Source organism: Aulonocara sp. 'chitande type north' Nkhata Bay, linkage group LG5 (assembly GCF_057382095.1).
Source record: "Aulonocara sp. 'chitande type north' Nkhata Bay isolate Kocher_YH1m ecotype deep benthic linkage group LG5, A_spYH_male_GT1.1, whole genome shotgun sequence".
Classification (NCBI taxonomy): Eukaryota; Metazoa; Chordata; class Actinopteri; order Cichliformes; family Cichlidae; genus Aulonocara; species Aulonocara sp. 'chitande type north' Nkhata Bay.
Window position 1 is genome coordinate 32,494,339 of NC_141348.1, and position 18,725 is coordinate 32,513,063.

General features: G+C 38.1%; 2 protein-coding genes across 8 annotated transcripts; one reads left to right on the forward strand and one right to left on the reverse strand.

The window, feature by feature from the left end:
• Positions 1-1,914: 1,914 nt before the first annotated feature.
• LOC147331039 (uncharacterized) lies at positions 1,915-4,590 on the forward strand. The gene is made up of 6 exons (XM_086293055.1): positions 1,915-2,430; positions 2,921-2,966; positions 3,324-3,415; positions 3,505-3,615; positions 3,733-4,006; positions 4,330-4,590. Exons 1-6 carry the CDS (start codon positions 2,129-2,131, stop codon positions 4,534-4,536), a joined length of 1,032 nt encoding a protein of 343 aa, XP_086149181.1. The 5' UTR covers positions 1,915-2,128; the 3' UTR covers positions 4,537-4,590.
• LOC147331040 (G2/M phase-specific E3 ubiquitin-protein ligase-like) lies at positions 4,224-9,962 on the reverse strand. 7 transcript variants are annotated; one of them, XM_086293049.1, is made up of 14 exons: positions 9,836-9,962; positions 9,529-9,668; positions 7,772-9,322; positions 7,369-7,649; positions 7,251-7,289; positions 7,071-7,144; positions 6,889-6,966; positions 6,415-6,620; positions 6,234-6,333; positions 5,974-6,136; positions 5,765-5,871; positions 5,531-5,675; positions 5,267-5,393; positions 4,224-5,117 (listed from the first exon to the last, which is right to left on the reverse strand). In XM_086293049.1, exons 3-14 carry the CDS (start codon positions 7,812-7,814, stop codon positions 4,780-4,782), a joined length of 1,701 nt encoding a protein of 566 aa, XP_086149175.1. In that variant the 5' UTR covers positions 7,815-9,322; positions 9,529-9,668; positions 9,836-9,962; the 3' UTR covers positions 4,224-4,779. The 7 variants fall into 7 exon arrangements, with proteins under 7 accessions (XP_086149175.1, XP_086149176.1, XP_086149177.1 ...); XM_086293050.1 differs by having other exon boundaries at positions 7,772-7,847; positions 7,960-9,668; XM_086293051.1 differs by having other exon boundaries at positions 9,529-9,592; positions 9,836-9,952.
• Positions 9,963-18,725: the final 8,763 nt, after the last annotated feature.

Here is an 18,725-nt window from a genome sequence, read left to right on the forward strand (position 1 = left end):
CTTGAGGGATGGCTGTTATGAGGAAACCCAGCCCACAAACTTTATCAGCGGCACACATCATTGTGTGCCTCAACTTTCGGTCTTTTACCCATTATTCTGCCATTATTTCTTCCTTGGTTAGGATTAGGGATTAGAGATCTGATCTAGATTATCATATTAAAATTTGGGACAAGTTGAAGGGGGGTGCCTGATCTGGCTTTCCACACCTTCCTTCACGATCGGGCTGTATGCTCTACCTCCCCAATACCTCCCAGAAAAGGGAAGAAGTGCAGAGGGAAGAAGAGCGGAACATTTTCCTTTTCTTTTCTTTCATTCCTCCTTTTGGTTTCACTACCATGAGGTTAACTGCACAGTCCCCAGGAGGCCCTGAGACAACTGTATCAGTCAACCAGCAAAATTTCTAATGTTTTGTTTTACCCTTTTGATGCCCCCTGCTGAGGCAGGCCCACAACGAGTTGATCAATCCTGGGCGTGTGTCTCGCGGTTAGCAGACTGCCTTAGCTGCCCAAGTGATGTCAGCCCTCTTTAGCCACAGTGACCTCTCAGCAGTGTTAGCTAATTCTCTTATAGCCTGCTGTTGCGCCTGTCTTCTGATCCCAATCTCTCTAAGCAGTTTTGCTCTTGTACTGGCAACAAAGCCCCTGCACCCGACTTACACAGGCGCACCTTGATCTTCCAGCCTCTGTCCTCTGCCTCAGCTGCCAAGTTGGCATACCGCAGCTTCTTACGCTCAAATGCTTCATCCATTGCTTCCTCCCATGGTACCGTCAGCTCAATGATGTACGCGAGTTTTTGAGAGTTAGACCAAAGGATGAGGTCTGGTCGCAGAGTAGTTGTTACAATCTCTGTGGGAAAAATTTGCCTCTGATCCAAGTTCACTTGCATTTGCCAGTCCCTGGCAACTTTCAGCAGGCCCAGGTTGAGGGGCTTGTCCTCGGCTTGGGCCCTGAGCTAGAATCTAATATTGGGTGTGGCTGGCTAAGCTCTAGACTGGGAACTGCTACTGGCTGGATTGGACTGAGTTCCAATCTGGAGACTATAGGAGGGTCCTATGGCGTTATTTTTGTGCCACTATTCTGAGCGCACGTAAAAAAAAATTGCAGGTGCAAGTGTTGCATTTTGAGGAGAAATTTATTTTGAGCTTACAAAAGCTGAATTTGAGTGAACAAAATTCATTGCTGCGTGTAAAAAACGTATTTCAGTGTTTGCGCTTATCCATATACACACACAATAGCACCCCCTCTCGCTCAGTTTTTTCATTTGCGCTTGCTCGCAATGTGTTGCTTGCGCTCACAACATTCTCTGCTTCGTACGCTCAACTCTCTGTACACCGTTATAAGTGTGCCACAAAACCAACCAATCACAGACTTGGTTTCAAAAATTCTGATTGGCTCTTACGGTCTCCAATCAGCTCGCTAGCTACTGCTTTCCGGAAACACTGTCCGAAATGTAGCTAAATCCAGCTAAAATCTCTTAAACCCCAATTTGCGGATAATATCTTTAATCATTTTATTTTAAAATATATTATTTTTTAAGACTATTGTTGGTGTAGTAGAATGTAGTTGCATCATACAACCATGCCAACTGACTAATTTTTCCAAATTATACTTGAGTAGCTCTTTTTTATGTCGTCGAATACTGAATAGCAGCACGAAAAGAGCATGTCCCGGCCACATGTAAGTAATATAAAATCATTTTGTTAATTATTATTCGCTTGATAACTGACGTTAGCTAATTTGCAAACTATGCAAACTTGAAAAATGATGTACCTCATGTAGTTTGTTTTATGGGTTGTTTATTTTTGTCTGAGATACATCATTTCATTGTACTTGTCCATGTTCCTTGCTGCTTTTAACAGGACATAGACAGCAAATGATGCATAGACTCCTCTCTAAACTGGAAGCTGCTTTAAACCAACAACCACTAAATCTGGATTATTTGGAGTTCTTGACTCGTCATGAGCTTGTTCTGTTTGAATCTTTCTCTCAGCAAATAGGCGGTCTGTCAGAGATTACACCCCAAAATCGTACTAGAGAGAGAAAGACTCAAGAATTTGTTGGACATTCAGCTGCCAGTCAGCTGCATTGCTAAATGTCTTGGTGTTTCAAGAAGAACAATCTACAGGAGGATGCAAGAATTTGACTTGTCTGTGAGAGGAACATACAGCACAATGAATGACCAAGAGCTGGACAACATCATATCGGCTATCAAAAATCAGATGCCAAATGCTGGCTATCGAATGGTTCAAGGACATTTGGTTTCTATGGGTCTCCGTGTTCAGTGGTGGAGAATGATGGCCTCCATGCATCGAGTTGATGCTGTAGGGATCTTCAAACGGATCACAGAACTAGGCTGTGTTGTGCGAAGAAGCTACTCGGTGCGAGGCCCTCTCTCCCTGGTCCACATAGACACAAATCACAAGCTAATAAGGTAAAATACCCACTTATATAGCTTTAACACAAGTTGGGCAGAAAGATGCACGTTATACTTTAAATCTGCTTTAATCAACCTTATCTGATAGGTCTTTCAGTGTATTTATAATATTTTAAAAAGCACTTGATAGAGTAATATTAAGTAAAAGGAATACAGGATGTGTAACAAAACCAGCAATATTGGTAATTGTAAATTTTCTTGAGCAGTTATTTACACTTTGTATATCGATATTTTCCATGATAACAAGCCTATCAACACATAATATGTTAAGTGCTCCAGAAAACTTAAAAAAAATCATGACAAGAGAACTCAAATATTTAGTCTCATTGAACTTATAAACATATAAAAATGTTGGTATTATTTTCAGCACACCTGACAAGTGTCCAGTTTAAGTCAGTGGCAAGTGTGCATACTGAAAAATGTATTTTCAATGTCTTACATGTTCTGCAAATCAAGCCTTAGTGAGATTGTTTTCCCTCTGAAACAGGTACAATGTTGTGATCTTTGGTGGAGTGGATGGCTACTCAAGGAAGGTAAAAGTGTAACTGTTATGTAGAATATTTGGTAGTTTTGAAATGAGAGCTTTATTAGGTTGTTTTTTTATGAACATCAATTATTCAGCAAGCCAACATAGTGGACGATTTGCAATTATTATTTTTTTAAATTTCTAATCAGTTCTTTACCAAAAAAGGTTAAACTAAAAGGCCATTTTCATTTTTTGATAAGTACTACCAATATTGATGTATAGACTACTCAAGCTTTGAATTATGGTTATGAACATAGAACCGTACAATATTCCTTGAACACTTATTATGAAACTGCATTATTAACTGAAAAACTATACATGATCTGAAACCAGATCTTTAATTTTCCATTTGTTTTCACTGCAGGTCCTGTACTTGGATGCAGCAACTAACAACAGGGCAAAAACTGCATTCTCATTTTTCCTGAGATCAGCCCAGCTTCACGGCTTGCCATCAAGGTTTTATGCCCTGATTTAATTTATATGCTAGCAACAAGTATCATTAAAGAAAACTTTAAAAATTCCTTAAAAATGTATTTTTATCATAGGGTTAGGGCAGATCAAGGAGTAGAAAACCTGGACATTTCACATTTCATGTTTGCCACAAGAGGAACAGGGAGAGCGAGTTTCATATCTGGAAAGAGTGTCCACAATCAGAGGTTAGTCTTTTGATGTTTTTTATATTATTATTGACTGCATGGGTAGATTGTTGTAGCAGTTCTGATATTGATTTGAAGCATGAAATACCTGAAATCCAAATTCAAATGTATTTACAGAGTAGAACGACTTTGGCGTGATGTCTGGATTGCAGTCACTAGCAAGTACCATGATATTCTTCACTCACTCGAGGAGGATGGCCTGCTTGACATTTCAGATGTCATTCATCTTTTTGGTGTCCACTACATCTTTGTCCCTCGACTCCGAGCAGATCTTGTCACCTTTGTTGGAGGATGGAATAATCATCCCCTCAGGACAGAAGGTGGTCTCACTCCTGAACAGCTCTGGTGTATGGGACATCTACAAGAGCTGGACGAGGGCGAGAGACTTGAGGTACCAGCTCATAATCTGTTTTTTTTTTTATTTTTTTTATTTAAATGTTGAATTTCAAAATTTTAGTTAGCAGTTAACTCTTCTCTTCTGAAATTAACAAATTAAAACACTTGCAGCACATCTGGGAGATGCTTCTGGTGATTTTATACATTCTTGCTTATCAATTACCACTAATCTAAATTACAGTAAGAAGAACATGAAGACAAAGGCATTCTTTTTAAATTGTTGTATTTTAATGGAAAAAACGCTTACACAAAATAACATTCCTCCCAAAAGTACCTATTCTGGAATAATGACCATTATATATGTTTGTGGATTTGAAGGAGCTTCGGGATCCAGGCATTGACTGGGAGAGTGCTGTACTGCAAGAAGAATCTAACAGCACAGTTGTGGTTCCTGAAGTTGAATGCCCACTGGATGAGGAAACCCTGGAGGGGCTTCAGAGAACTATTAATCCCTTGGAACATTCTGAGTCACACGGTCGTGACCTGTACATACAATTCTTGCTACAGGTGTCAAACCAACAGTGACACTTAACATGGACGTGAAAGTCAACGTTCTTTTAAGTTCTCAAATACTGGATTTCTTTGCAAAAACATTCAGATTACAAGTAGACAAGCAAACAAAGCACTTGCTTATTATCTATCAACGTAGGACCCTACACAAAGTTTTGAAGTCTTGTCATTTTCATGAAACGGCTACGAACATCTTAACAGCTAATGTTTACAAACATTTTTACTCATTTAGTTTCCAAATTACAAGACAACAATGTGTTAAACTCTGTGGAATCCACCACCATATTTAACTGCTGCACTCATTATGGTTTTAAACACTGTGTAAGTGTCCAGATGCTGCACTGGAAAAGTCACAGTACAAGTGCATGCACTCACAACTGGGTAACAAATGGAGTGATCTCCCAGCCGCTCCTTACATTCATGGTCAAACTTGCATGTTATTTTGAAATGTCTCTTTTCATCAGGAAGGATGGGAACATGGGACTGGCCGGTCATCCACTGGAGCACATGGTGGACAGCAAGAGACTCTGATTTTTCACCACCTGCACCGCCTGTGTTTCCATCTGTGATGTTTGAAAATGTTTCTGAAGTCTTTTCTAAATAAAAAGCAATCTGGATTACAATGTTTTAAATTAACAACTAAGAATACTTTCTAGTGCCCTGCATGTTAAAGCAAAAATATTTAACAGATGCATACAGTATATATACAATACTATAGGTATATACAGCTAATACTATATAGTACCTGATACTTCAATCTCCTGCAAGAAATCTTGCAAAAAATTTATGATCTTCCTCTCAGTTCTCTCCCTAGATGTCCCTTTTTCACTGAAATGTGGTTGGCAGCTCATCATAATGAAATCAGCGTCTGGCTGTAAATAAGGAAATAAAGTAGATTATATTATAGATATATTGTTCATTCAAAACTAATAAATAAATACAGGATAACTACAGTACAGATAAGTGGACTGTCTTTGGATCAGACTGAAGCTGCTATGTTAATACTTACTTTGAGGATTTTCCCAGGAACAAACAAACTGTGGCAAGCTTCAGGATTTACAGCCATCAGGTTCACAAGACCATACAGTTCCATGCCCTTTCGGAGCTGCTGTAGCATTGGAATCAGTCTTGTTGTAGAGTGTAAGACAATAGCACTTAAAAAAAACAAACAAAAAAAAAACAAAATGAAAAACTAGTTGGGGATGGGGGGGGTTAATGATCTCTCTGATTTTTTCTCCCTTACCGGATCATGCTTTCCTTACTATCCATCTTTATCTGGTTTGTGTATCCACAGCTGACAATTTCATCAGCCCACATCATCAGAGACTGTATGTCTGCTGCATCTTCAACCTGGAAATGTATAATGTGAAAGAGGAAATACAGAAGGTTAAAAGTGTTTAAAAACACCATACTCATAATATATCATGTGCCAGAGCTAAACCAGGTGCTCACTTTGCGGATGAGCAGGGAAGATTCCACATCTGCAACATCCTCCTTAGACAGACAGCTGAAATCAACCTCTCCTGAGCAGAGGAAATTGTAGCACCATTCTTTGAAAAAGGCAGGAGATGGGCCTCCTTGGGCGAGGCTGACTGCAATTATTTCACCAACAGTTCTGTGTAGACAAATGATTATAATTCATTTTCAGGTAACATTTACAAAAATATCGGATGCGTATTAAATGTAATACACAAAGCTCGTATGTAACCAACCTGAAGTTTTCATTATCAAGATCGGTCAGAGAATACTTCGGGTTTTTGCCCTTGTTCTCAAGTCCTTCAAAGAATCTGCTTTCAATACCTGAAATCATGTCTTTCATACAAAAAATATCCGCATTTTTAAGTTATCCATTATTTATTGACACTAGGACAAAACAGGTAATAGGCAACTCACCACTCAAAAACTCTTTCCTAAGTGCTCCTGTATCCACGCCTGCCTCTCCAATGAAAGCCACCCTAAGAACACTGGTGGGAGATGCAGCTTTTTTTCTCTGCCACTGGAGAATGCCTCTGTCTGGAAGGTCTTCTCTGTCCACACACAACTTAAATTCTGTTGTGGTGTCGACTTGTTGTTCAAGGCAACGCAATACATCTTCCACGCTTAACAAAAACAGGGTAGAAAACATCCTAAGCTCTCAAAGAAAAATAATCATCTTTAGATTAAAAGAGGCTACCACATTAAACGTGATTAGAAATTATTGCAGCATGTTCTGTGCAACAACCTTTAACAATAATTTAAAGTAGTGTGATCATAAAATGTTTTATATGAAATTAAACCCCAGGTATTGTGTAAAAGATCTTACACATAATTTTAACAAATGGTTCTGCATAATAGTGTGTATATGAACTATAATAGAGCAAAAAGTACCTGTCTGTTGTGCATACTGAAGTTTGAGCTGGTGTCCCTGTAGTTTGGTCATTTTCTTCAGGCACCATGCATTGAAAGCTGATGACAAAACAAAGTTTAAAAAAATAAAAATAAAAAATACATATGTTTGCGTGGACTGTTACTGATTAACATTTTTTCATAAACGGCTGAAAAAAGATTACCTATCCCCACACAGACTCGCATGGACTGTGATCTCATCTTCAGGAAAATCCTTAGTGCATATTGGACAAATAACCTACAATTCCAAAAATGGGTACATGTTAGGCATAGTGGGAAAAAGATCATTACCGATACAAAATTCATTGTAGTTACTATGGTTTTTAGTAATGTGCTAGGTTTACCTTGCATTTGCTTTTCACAATGCATAACTCCGATTCCTGCTGAATCAAAAAACAGTAATTGTGATACTATATTATTTAATCAAAATTGCTCATTTTGATTTCATCAAAATTGTCTCACCTCATCATCAGTCTCATCAGGAGAGAATTTTCCTTTGCACGTATTGATGTGTACTGCAAGCATCTGCAGAGGCATAACTTCATTACACTGGTAACATATCTTCTTTGGCATCTTTGAAAAGTGCTGTGAGTCGGGAGGTAGAGGAGATGTGTCTAATGTTTCCTGAGGAGGTACTATGTAAAAAGTGGATTTGCCACCTCCTGACACAGCTTTCAGTGTTTTGACAGAATATCCTTCTGTTTCAGGTGGAATTACAGTGAGCTTTCGTTGACCACTGCCACCTTTATTGACAGAAAAATAGCATAAACAATCAAGCAGCAAAAGTATCAACTACATAATCATAATGCAGTATGAGCACGCAAGAATGCCAAAAAAATACATAAAAACTGAATTAACAACAAACCTGTTGCCTTATGTAAGAGCCATCCTCCACAAAGATATTCCATTTTTGGAAAGGTTTCTTCCAGAAGTCTAGAAATCTTAGTTAAAAACACAGTTAAGCAGAATGGAACACTAAATGGACTGTGGCATATGATTCAGGCTAAATGCGTCTGCCAATGACTGATTTTAATACTGACTACACAAACTTACCTCTGCATGGTCACCATTAGGGCTGCTCGATTATGGCAAAAATGATAATCACGATTATTTTCACTGAAATTGAGATCACGATTATTTGACGATATTTATTTAACCCTTTAAGACCTACTATAGAACCAAGTCCACCAGAGCTTATATTATTTTTTTTACATGCTGTAGTGCCATTTGTGGGAGCATTTCAAGTTGCTATACATCAATACAACTGTTATAGCCCATATTTTAATAATATGTATGCATTAAGTCCATAGTAATTACATAAATTGCAAAAAAGTGCAATAAACTACAAAAAAAATTGAAAATCGCTTTTGTTTTGTTTACATATATTTCTACTTGGAGAAATTTAAGAGGCTTATCCCTCAAAACTTTAAATACAATAAAGTTGCAAAAAATAGTTTCCCACCACAGGAAATTTATTTTGAGTGTCTTCATAGTTTTATTTTGGAGATACAGCAATTTTTATATACTGCAGGAAAAACAAAAAACAATCCTATGATGCAAATTTGCAAAGAAAACAGCATGTGCATCATTTCACTGTGGGAAGTGTTACGAACAGCTGATAGGAACGGCAAAGCGTGTTTCTGGAATATTATGTTTTTGTTCCTGCAAGCGCTTTTTATGCAATTTTTGCAAAGCTATATGTGGAACGAAACCGTGACCGAGGACAAGCTGATGGCATCAGATGTAAGTACAACTCCTCCGGTTTCATATGCAAAACAAATTATTGCGCTAGCTTACACGGTTCAGGTTCTACAGGGATTTAAAAATAGTTACACAAAACGGAGCTTGCTGCTCTGACCGGCTTTAAAGGGTTAACAATGACTTTAAAAAAATAATATAAAATAGTGTGCAACACCACTGAAGTTTTTTTTTTTTTAACTCTCTTTTCAACCAACAGCAGTCACTCTCCAAATAACTTCTGCTTAGCTTTCCGAGCTTCCCTCGGGTCCTCTTAATCAGCGGTCTCCAACCTTTTTTGCGCCACGGACCAGTTTATGCCCGACAATATTTTCACGGACCGGCCTTTAAGGTGTCGCGGATAAATTAGGGAGGGGCTAATAATCGGCTCAGTCATTTTTAATGATCGTTGAAAGCCCAGATCGTAATCGTGATTAAAATTCGATTAATTGAGCAGCCCTAGTCACCATCTTCTGGAAGAGACACTGTTTGTCTCCCCATGCCAGCTTGTAGGAGTTCAAGCTCCTCAGCTGGCAAAGGTGTGTAGGATGTGTTTTTTGACAGCAAATAAAAACTGAGGCCTGTGGTCTTACTGCCTGCCTTAACAAGCTGCTTAGTAGATGTTAAACATCTCTTTTTACCACGGCTCAAGTGTGATTTGAAATATCCTGGAAATGACCTGTGGGATGAAAATGCATGAGTTTAAAAAATGCAGTGTTGCATAACATAAGGGTTATTGTTTAATAAAGTTATTAAATATGACATCAGTCCTTAATAGCACATTTTAATTTAAAAATCAATGTTGATAAATCCACAAACCAAATAACTTTAACAGAAAAGATTGCAAAAAGTTAAAATAAAAAAACACACAAAAAAAGCAAAAACCTTGTCATCTCTTGCTGGATAGTAAGATTTCTAGGCTCCGGCTGCCCACTCTCTGTTGGCCTCCCTGAAGGATTTGTGGATATGTTGTTAAGCAGCAAAGACACCAGATTTCTTACTGCTGACTCAACTGCACCATTACCCTAAAAAACATGATTACGATACACTGCCTCAGTAAGACAACTACGCTGGTAATTACCCATAAGGATAGCTTAAACTCTACAGCTGCATCTGTAACTACAATTTCACAGCATATTAAACAGAAAGGACAGCAAATTACTAAATTCACACAAAAAAAAATTAAACTCACCTGATACTGTGGTGTAGTATTATTGGAGCCATTGTTTGATTCTGCCATCTCTTCTTTAGCTGCAGAGTAAATCAAAAATCCCTCTATCTGCAAGAAGCGAGGCTGAGTGGACAGTGTTTCCGGTGTCCGGAAAGCAGTAGCTAGTGAGCTGATTGGAGACCGTAAGAGCCAATCAGAATTTTTGAAACCAAGTCTGTGATTGGTTGGTTTTGTGGCACACTTATAACGATGTACAGAGAGTTGAGCGTACGAAGCAGAGAATGTTGTGAGCGCAAGCAACACATTGCGAGCAAGCGCAAATGAAAAAACTGAGCGAGAGGGGGTGCTATTGTGTGTGTATATGGATAAGCGCAAACACTGAAATACGTTTTTTGCACACAGCAATGAATTTTGTTCACTCAAATTCAGCTTTTGTAAGCTCAAAATAAATTTCTCCTCAAAATGCAACACTTGCACCTGCAATTTTTTTTTACGTGCGCTCAATTTTTTTTTACGTCCGCTCAGAATAGTGGCACAAAAATAACGCCATAAGGGTCGGTACAACAATGAACTTCGATCGGGGTGCTGATACCCCGAGGACTGTGGGGATTCACCTGCCTCTGGGCTTCAATCGATTGATTTGACTTACTTCTTTAAAAGTCATTATATAAGACATTATATTAGGAAAATATGATTCTTCAGTCCATGCCAACTTCTCTCACTGCTCCGTGGTCTAGTTCTAATACTCACAGCCCATTGTTGGTGCTTTTGGTGGTAGATAGGGGTCAGCATGTGCACCCTGACTATGGCTATGCAGATAATCAGTATTATTCACGTCACCCAGAATTATGCTTGATCAGTACCCCCTCCCTTAAACCTCCCTTAATTCTGTGTCTGCCCCCAATTAGTGCAGTTCCAATTCTTTTTGCAAAGCAAGCTAGGGCATCGGTTTGGCTCACTGGGATGAGCGGGTGAACAAATGCCATATGGCCGGTGTACTGCCTGTCTTTCTCTCTCCCTCCACTTTTCTGTGTCTCTACACTGTCACTCTTGAAAAAAGGCACCCAAAAAGCAAGATATAGTGTAAATACCCCAGCTATTTACAACGCACCAATATACTTTGCATTTGCCTAGCATGTGTCTATGTATTGTAGTGTAGTACTAACAACGCAGGACACACCCCATCCAGTAGTGCAGTATGAAAGCTTTTGACATGTGGGTTCAAAACATGTTGGCTTCAAGCTGGGCATGACCTCACATATCCATTGTAACGCACACACATCCACACACACAATAAAAAGTTATTTTCTGTCTGACACAGCATGTTCTATTTACACAAATGCATGTATTCCCACACATTTGCATCACACTGAGCTTTCATATAAAACATAAACACACAATTACTGACAGGCCTCCTGTTGTTGCTCAAATTTGTTATGTTTCCTCTCTGAACTGCAGGTTCACACAAAAGCACACAGCAGTAGGGACAGCTTTTCATATTTGTCAGCAGTTAATACTTTGTAATTAGCTGGAGCAAAAACTGAGTTTAATTGTCTTACAATATAATAGAATGATGTTTGTGCTAGGTTTTTCATTTTGGGCATACAGTGTGATCTCACATAAAACTGAAGCTGAGAAGCTGATATTAAGTACCCAAACATTATTGAGATGTTTTAAAATGAAGTTTTTAGTATTGTTTACATGGACAGAATCACTAAGTCACAGGTCAAACAACGATAGGTAAAGTTTATTAGGTTTGAAGCTTAATAGATTTAAACAAGATAAGATGTATATATATCAGGAAGATGGCCACAACCGATCATGTGCTCAGCGAATAGCTCAGGCATCAGAAACCTGAGAAGGAAGAGCAGTAAGGATGGGAACCATCAGAGCCAGGAGCCAAATTCTACTAGTGGCTGAGGCTGGACAAAGCTAGATTGCAAGACAGCACAGAGACACTAATCATGGCAGCACAGGAATAAGCTTGATTGTTACTGTAGACTGCACTGCATAGCAATAAGCTTATGGTCTTTTCCCTGGGAGTAACAGCAAGTAAATTTGTAATGTTTTACAACTGTAATTAGAATTAAAATCTTAAAATATATTAAAAACATGTTTGTTCTTGCAACATGCCTCCACAGTCTCGCTATTAATGAACACCTACCTCAGTCTCTTTGAAACAGCATGTGCTGTAAAACTTCAAGGTAAACGACTGACTCAGCCTTGTGACCATGTCTGAAGGGAAATGTGTGTATCTCCACTAGTGTATATGTGTGTACCTTTTTGATGGACCTGAATGTAGTATGGCAGGTGTTCCTGCCAGAGGTGCTGGAAAAGAAGGACAGATCAGAACAGCTTTCACAGAAACACCCTGAAACTTGCTTGGATATTGCAAGGCTTTGTAAGGTTTCGGGCATTTGTGTGTCTGTTGTGTCATTCATGTGCGTTATCTACGCTTAGGTGTGACGAGGACACATTCTCTTTTTCACATTCTTTCCGAGAAGCTTAATTCTACAGGGTGGGCCATTTATATGGATACACCGTAAAAAAATGGGAATGGTTGGTGATATTAAAGTCACATTAGTATATGTGAAGGGGCAAACTCCTCAAGATGGGTGGTGACCATGGTGGCCATTTAGAAGTCGGACATCTTGGATACAACTTTTGTTTTTTCAATAGGAAGAGGGCCATGTGACACATCAAACTTATTGCCCACCCTGTATTTAGACAAGAGAATAACTAAATTCTCTGGCAATGTGCATGTGTTTTTTTTTTTTGTTCTATAAATACATTTTTGGCTCCCATCAGCTTTTTTTGTAAACATGAAGTAAATGCAAATAATATTTATTCTGGGCACTGAACCCAAATGTGATATTGTGTGATCCTTTAATAATCTCAAAGGGTGATGTAGGTGTACCAAAAGGAATTATGTTACACCAAATATGAATGAGTAGGAGGTTAATTGTATGTATCCTCTTCTGTGTGTCACAGTGTTAGGAATGACAGAGTTAGAGAATGAAACACACAAGGAGGTCCAGATTATGCTGGCTCTTGTAAAAGTGTACTGAAAAGAAAATGCATCTAGCACGAAATATGTAAAGCAAAGGAGCTGAGCTGGAATCTTTCAAGAGCTTTCGGGAGCTTGTAGGCAGCCATCTATTTAGATTAAAAGAGGAAATGTAATTAGCACAAAAAACTAGGAAAGATAAGGAAATTTATGTTTGGTCAATTATCTATTTGTTGTAAAGATGCATCTTGGCAATAAATCTTATTCTGTGGGAGAGACTGTTCATTTCTTCTTAAGTGGTGCCACATTTGTAATGAAAATGTATTTGTTAGTTGAGTAGCAAAGTTGAGCATGTAGGTTGCACTAATCTCCTCTGCCAAGGCCAAACAGCTTCTGCTGTTGACTCTTATTTTCAGCTTCTGCAGCTGATTACCAGCACCTGCACTGACATAGACAGACAATCTGGAACAGACTGGACTGAAAGGATGCCTATCATATCTGCCCTTCACTGGCAGGCCCACTTGCATTGGTGTTGGCACCATGTGCACTGGGACCTGAACATGTGGACGAATGTTATGGGTTATACTTGTGTACTGAAAAGCCATGCGACAAGCAGGATTAGGACCCAGAATTCAGGACTTGGGAAGCAAAGCTGGCCTTAAAATGAAGCTTTTGTCGCTGGCAACTTACAGGTTAAGGAAAATAAACATACCAAATCCCACCGGGTGGGGTGAGAGGGAGATTTTTTTTTTAGTAAGCTGTATGCCAGGAGTGAGCTAGACATTGACTCACTGATCCACCAGGATCTACATTGAGGCCACTGAGACACTGTCATTCGGAGTAGATATGTGCGGTCAAATGATTACATTTTGTGTGTAAAAACAAAACAAAATTTAAGCCATCAATACATATGCTCAACCAGCTGAAATAATGAGCTGATTTTTGTAAAACAAAACTTGTTGTTAGTGCTTGTGTAATGTGTGTCTGGTGGAGTGACCACTGGAGATTATATATGTTAATTAAATAAATAGTCCCCTAACACCATTATACAATTGCTCTCATGTGACAAAAAAGTTAATGCATTAATAATGCATGATGTCTGATAATGTAGCAATAAGGCCAAACAGGCTCTTGGAGGTGAGGTGACTTTAGTTTGACTGTTCTGTCTGGATCTGGAAGGACATACTGTCATACCCAATGATACCAAAATAAGTTTGGTCTTTTCACTTTTAGAAAAATGGACTGACCAGTGACTGACTAGGCATATTTCATATGCATGTAAAAAAAATATGTATACAAAAAACACATTGTATTGATTGAGGGACTCAGCCATAAACACAGTGTTTCTTTAATTTCCTTCTTCTGTCATCATCCACCCCTCTTCCAACCCAACATGTAAATGTGTCCATAATGTCTGTTTAAACGCTTTTCTGTGATTATTTTCCTGCTGGCTTAAAATAAAATGTCTCCCTCTCCTGTAACTGCAACTTACTGCAACTTCTGCATGTTTGGAGCGATGTGTCCAATGCACACTTTGCCGTGTTTTCGGGTTGCTTCCTCGGCTACTATAAACTGTCTTCAGTTATGTAATCAATCACCCCATTATATACTGTTTATACTATACTATACTATACTATACTACCCTGCTTCTCTTTATTGCCTGCCACATTGTCTGTTTTATTTTCTTGGTTTTCCATTGTTTCCTCATTACATTCCTTCTCTGTGGCTTTTTGCCTGTTTTGAGATTTTTGCCTCCAGCTTCATTTTATTTCATTCTTTCTTTTTCACAAAGACAGACTTCCAGCAAATAACTTCTCATCTTATGCTATAGTTTAGGGATTTGATTTTTTACTGTCTCTATTCCATGTTCTTCCATGTAAACCCCTGTACATGTAGATATGTTGTTACTTATATCTCTGTAGACTGTAGTAATTGTTTGTCTATAACCATACACACATACACACACGCATGCACGTAAACTTTCACCAATAACACCTGTTCGAGCAGTTTAAGCTTTCCATCTGTGCCTTTTTCCTTCTTTCCCTCCTGTACCTGATTCTTGCAGTGTAGACATCATTCAGGCAGTCTGGAGGATGCAAAGGTTGGTGCCCACCTGGCTCGGTGCCTTGTGACTATTGAATACATACATTGTCTGACAGAACCTTGGCTGGCAATGTGCATGTGTTTTTATGTCCATGCCAGCCTGAAAGCCTAACAGGCAGGATGGAGAAAGACCTCTGACAGTGATCGGACACTTCTCAACAATTTGTACAATACACACACACTCATATGGCCTTGTGGGTTTCATGTTTTTGTTACTCCTACAAACACTTGTCGATTGCGCCAAATTTCCCCACAAAGTCTAAGCTTATGTGGGTATTTGCAGGGTAGAAAGACAAATTTATGTCTATTATATTTGTGAGGCCTATGACCAGTGTACATGTGTGGTGGTGCACATCCATTAACAATGGTGGATACAGGGCATAAAGCTGTGTTTCTGTTGAGAACTCAGCAAAAGTAATTAATTATCATTTAGGGTCTGAGGGCCCAGAAATTTCTAATTAAAAAACAAACAAACATGGAATAATCACACTTTACAATATCTAGTTTAATGGAAACTTTACAAGCCCATTAACAATACAATGAGCACCATCTAATTTTCTCCTTGAGTCTTTTTTTAAATTTTCCCTTTCCAACTTGCTTTTATCTCTCAGCCCCTTTCAGCCCAAGGCTACAACAGTATGTAAGCAACCCTGACTGAAAAACCAAAGGGTGGAAACTTTTACAAAATGCTATTTTTCATGAAAAATGTGTTGTGTGTATGGCTGAACATTAATGACCTGTATCTGTAGACTCAATATCTTTGTCACTCAAACCCTGTGATGAGTCAAGAAACAAGTTGTAAAATTGAAGTTTATAGTTGGTTAATTTCCTTAGAGTCTTGAATATAATAATAAATAAATTCCAGTGACAAACTCTTCTGTTGGATTGTTCAGCAACATGTTTAAAGCCTAAAGCAATAATGGACAGTGGTGCTTGTCTGTATATCTGTGTGTTTTAACAGTGGTTGTCGTTATGCTTACCAGCTATAATGTGTATGCTCAGTATCTTATTTTAGCACGTTTAGAGGTAAATACTTGCAATTTAATGATATGTTTTCTTAAGGACAAAGTGCAGTTTTGGCTTAAAAGTTAGAGTATTTCAAAAATGACAGTGCATCCTTAGGACACTGAAACTCACATTTATTCCATCTGATCTAAACTAGAAGCTGATTCAGTTCAGCATGACTCATTCTCTTGAGCTCATGACCCAAAATACCTTTGCAATCCCACCTAATACTGAATGTTTAACAAATCATGGGAGTTCTATTTATGGTTATGATAGCACCACAAAAATCATATGGAGTTTAAACCAGGATCCAACAATAGGTTGTCCCGTTCTTCATCCTGGAGTGTGCTTACATGGAAAACCAGAGAGAGACAGAACAGCAAAACAAAGAAAGTAGCTATCAGTGATAACACATGCAACGTGACACTCATAAGGAACTGGGGTGGGCGTGGATTGCAAATCAGCTTGCAAATGTGGAGCAATTTCAGTCAATCTAAACAAGTTAAAGTGCATATCCTATGTTACATTTGCCATCTGTTGGCAGTGATACCAGCTCAGGATTTCCAGGATTACAGACTGAGGTCAGTTTTTGCTAGGAAAACATGGAAATAGGTAAATTCCAAAAATTGGAATTGTAATAACCTTGAATATCTGTATTTAGTATGACTGCCTTTATTCTTCAACAGCCTGAACTCTCTTAGGGAAGCTTTCTTCTTTCAATTTATTTAAGTAATCAATGATGTTGAGACCATGACTAATAGTGTTCCATTTTATGTTTTTCTATCCAGATATACACCGGAAGTTTGTATAATCTGACTGTACTTTTCTGTTTTCATTAATTAGTTCATCAATTTAGACATGATCCCGAACACTGGTAAAACTACCCCCCAACCATGACAGAGTCTGCACTGTGTTTTAGAGATGGTGCTGATAATGAAAAGATAGAATTTACTATTCTTTTTCTAAATTGCTTTACTCCAATATCCTGCATTTAAAAGTTCTTTGTGGAGATTCCCCTTTTAACCCTTTATAAAACCATGTGCATTATTATAAGATCATAGGTTACTCACAGGTTACTCACAGGTTACTCTCAAAAATAACAGATCCTTGGGTCCTAGACAGACAGGAATACAAACTTAAAACCTAAATTATAAGCATGCTTTGAAATGTTTTCCAGAGAAAACATCATGCAACCTGGGACGCTGCCCCTCAAAAGAACATATATAATCACCTTGTCAACATAAACATAAACATACAGATAATGCAAATATCAACATAGTTGAATTTTACAGGAACGCACACAAACACATGCACACACATTGTGAGTGGTAGGGTGCCTCATTATTCCTGGTTATTAAAGTGTAAAAGATTTTCATTAGTGCTGACAAGCCAGCTGGCTGAGGAAATAGCTGACTGACAAGAGGTCAGACAGGAAGAGGAGAATGGATGATACAGGGATTAGGGGAGTAGAGGGAGAAGAACAAACACAAAGTTTGTTTATGATGGGGATGCAGAGAAGGATACATCCATAAAAAGTCATGAGATTGAGTGAATGATGAAAAGAGAGAGAAAAGGTGATAAAAGTGAGACCGAACAGAAAGAAATTCAAGCTTGCTTAAACTATAAGTTAAAGAAGAGTCTTTTAAAGTCTTTGAATAAGCCAGACTCCAAAAGTCATCACAAATTGAACACCATAGAAGACCTGAAAGATTCAGTCAAACCACTTTTTGTTTTTTTAAAACCAATCTTTAAAAATAAATAAATAAATAAATAAATAAAATAACCAAACAAACAATACGACATTAACAATATGAAATGACCCACTGCACTAAGTGAGAGACAAGGTATAAAACATTACATTAACACATAGAATGATTGAATGAATGGTTGGACAGACTGGTGAAAGCACAGTATGTGTTTTTAAAACTCAGTATTATATTGAGAATGAATAAAAGAATGTTAAACCTTTTCTGTTATTGTTATTTTTCTCCATTTGTGGCACTTTGGACATAGTGTGAGGACAGCTCAATACATACCATGAGCTGTTCTTCATTTCTTCTTATTTAGTTAAATAATTTAAATAATTTCTATTCCCAATGCTTTTATCTAACAATCACTATCCAAAAAAGTGACATGGCAGTGCCTTATCACATTCTATTCAGTATTTTCAATACTTTCCATGCTGCACCACACAATGAATGTAATGAATTTAATGAGTTTATAAGAAATATATCAGTCCCAAAGTATTCAGAGATTACATTAATTATAATGGATGTAATTTGCCTTGCAACAAATAAGTCATCCCTTGTCTAAAATTAATATTGACTCAGAGTTTTTCTTTTTGGTCATCTAACATTAATGTATTAAGTATAGTACATTTTAAAATGAAATGAACAACATGCGTCTTTGTTACTGGCATTCAGGGTTGACACTTTTCAGTTTGCCAAGGCACACTAAGAGACAGTGTGTGTATACACATGTGTATCATTGGGTATGACAGTATGTCCTTCCAGATCCAGACAGAACAGTCAAACTAAAGTCACCTCCTCATCAGCTTTCAGACAGCCTTGTGCATGTGTATGTGTGCGTGTGTTTGCTTAAACATTTGTAAAAGGTTTTGTGTAAGTTTATGTGAGTATGTGTTTCCCACATCATATACAGAATGACATTATGTGCACTGCGGTGCACAAGCTCACACATCTGAGGTTGCAGCGAGAGTTGCAAAAAGCTGCAATCAATGTTAAAGTGGAAAACATAATCAAGAAACGGGAAAATTAAAGCAAATATTATAAACCC

Bases quoted from the DNA above. Each gene is read 5' to 3' on its own strand.
- LOC147331039 (XM_086293055.1), top strand. From the start codon at position 2,129: ATGCAAGAATTTGACTTGTCTGTGAGAGGAACATACAGCACAATGAAT. The intron at 3,416-3,504 runs GTTTTATGCCCT...TTTTTATCATAG, and splicing joins CTTCACGGCTTGCCATCAAG to GGTTAGGGCAGATCAAGGAG. The intron at 3,616-3,732 runs GTTAGTCTTTTG...ATGTATTTACAG, and splicing joins AAGAGTGTCCACAATCAGAG to AGTAGAACGACTTTGGCGTG.
- LOC147331040 (XM_086293049.1), bottom strand. From the start codon at position 7,814: ATGGAATATCTTTGTGGAGGATGGCTCTTACATAAGGCAACAG. The intron at 6,967-7,070 runs GTAATCTTTTTT...TTTTGTCATCAG, and splicing joins GCGAGTCTGTGTGGGGATAG to CTTTCAATGCATGGTGCCTG. The intron at 5,118-5,266 runs GTACTATATAGT...CTTTTTATTTAG, and splicing joins GCAGGAGATTGAAGTATCAG to AAAAGACTTCAGAAACATTT.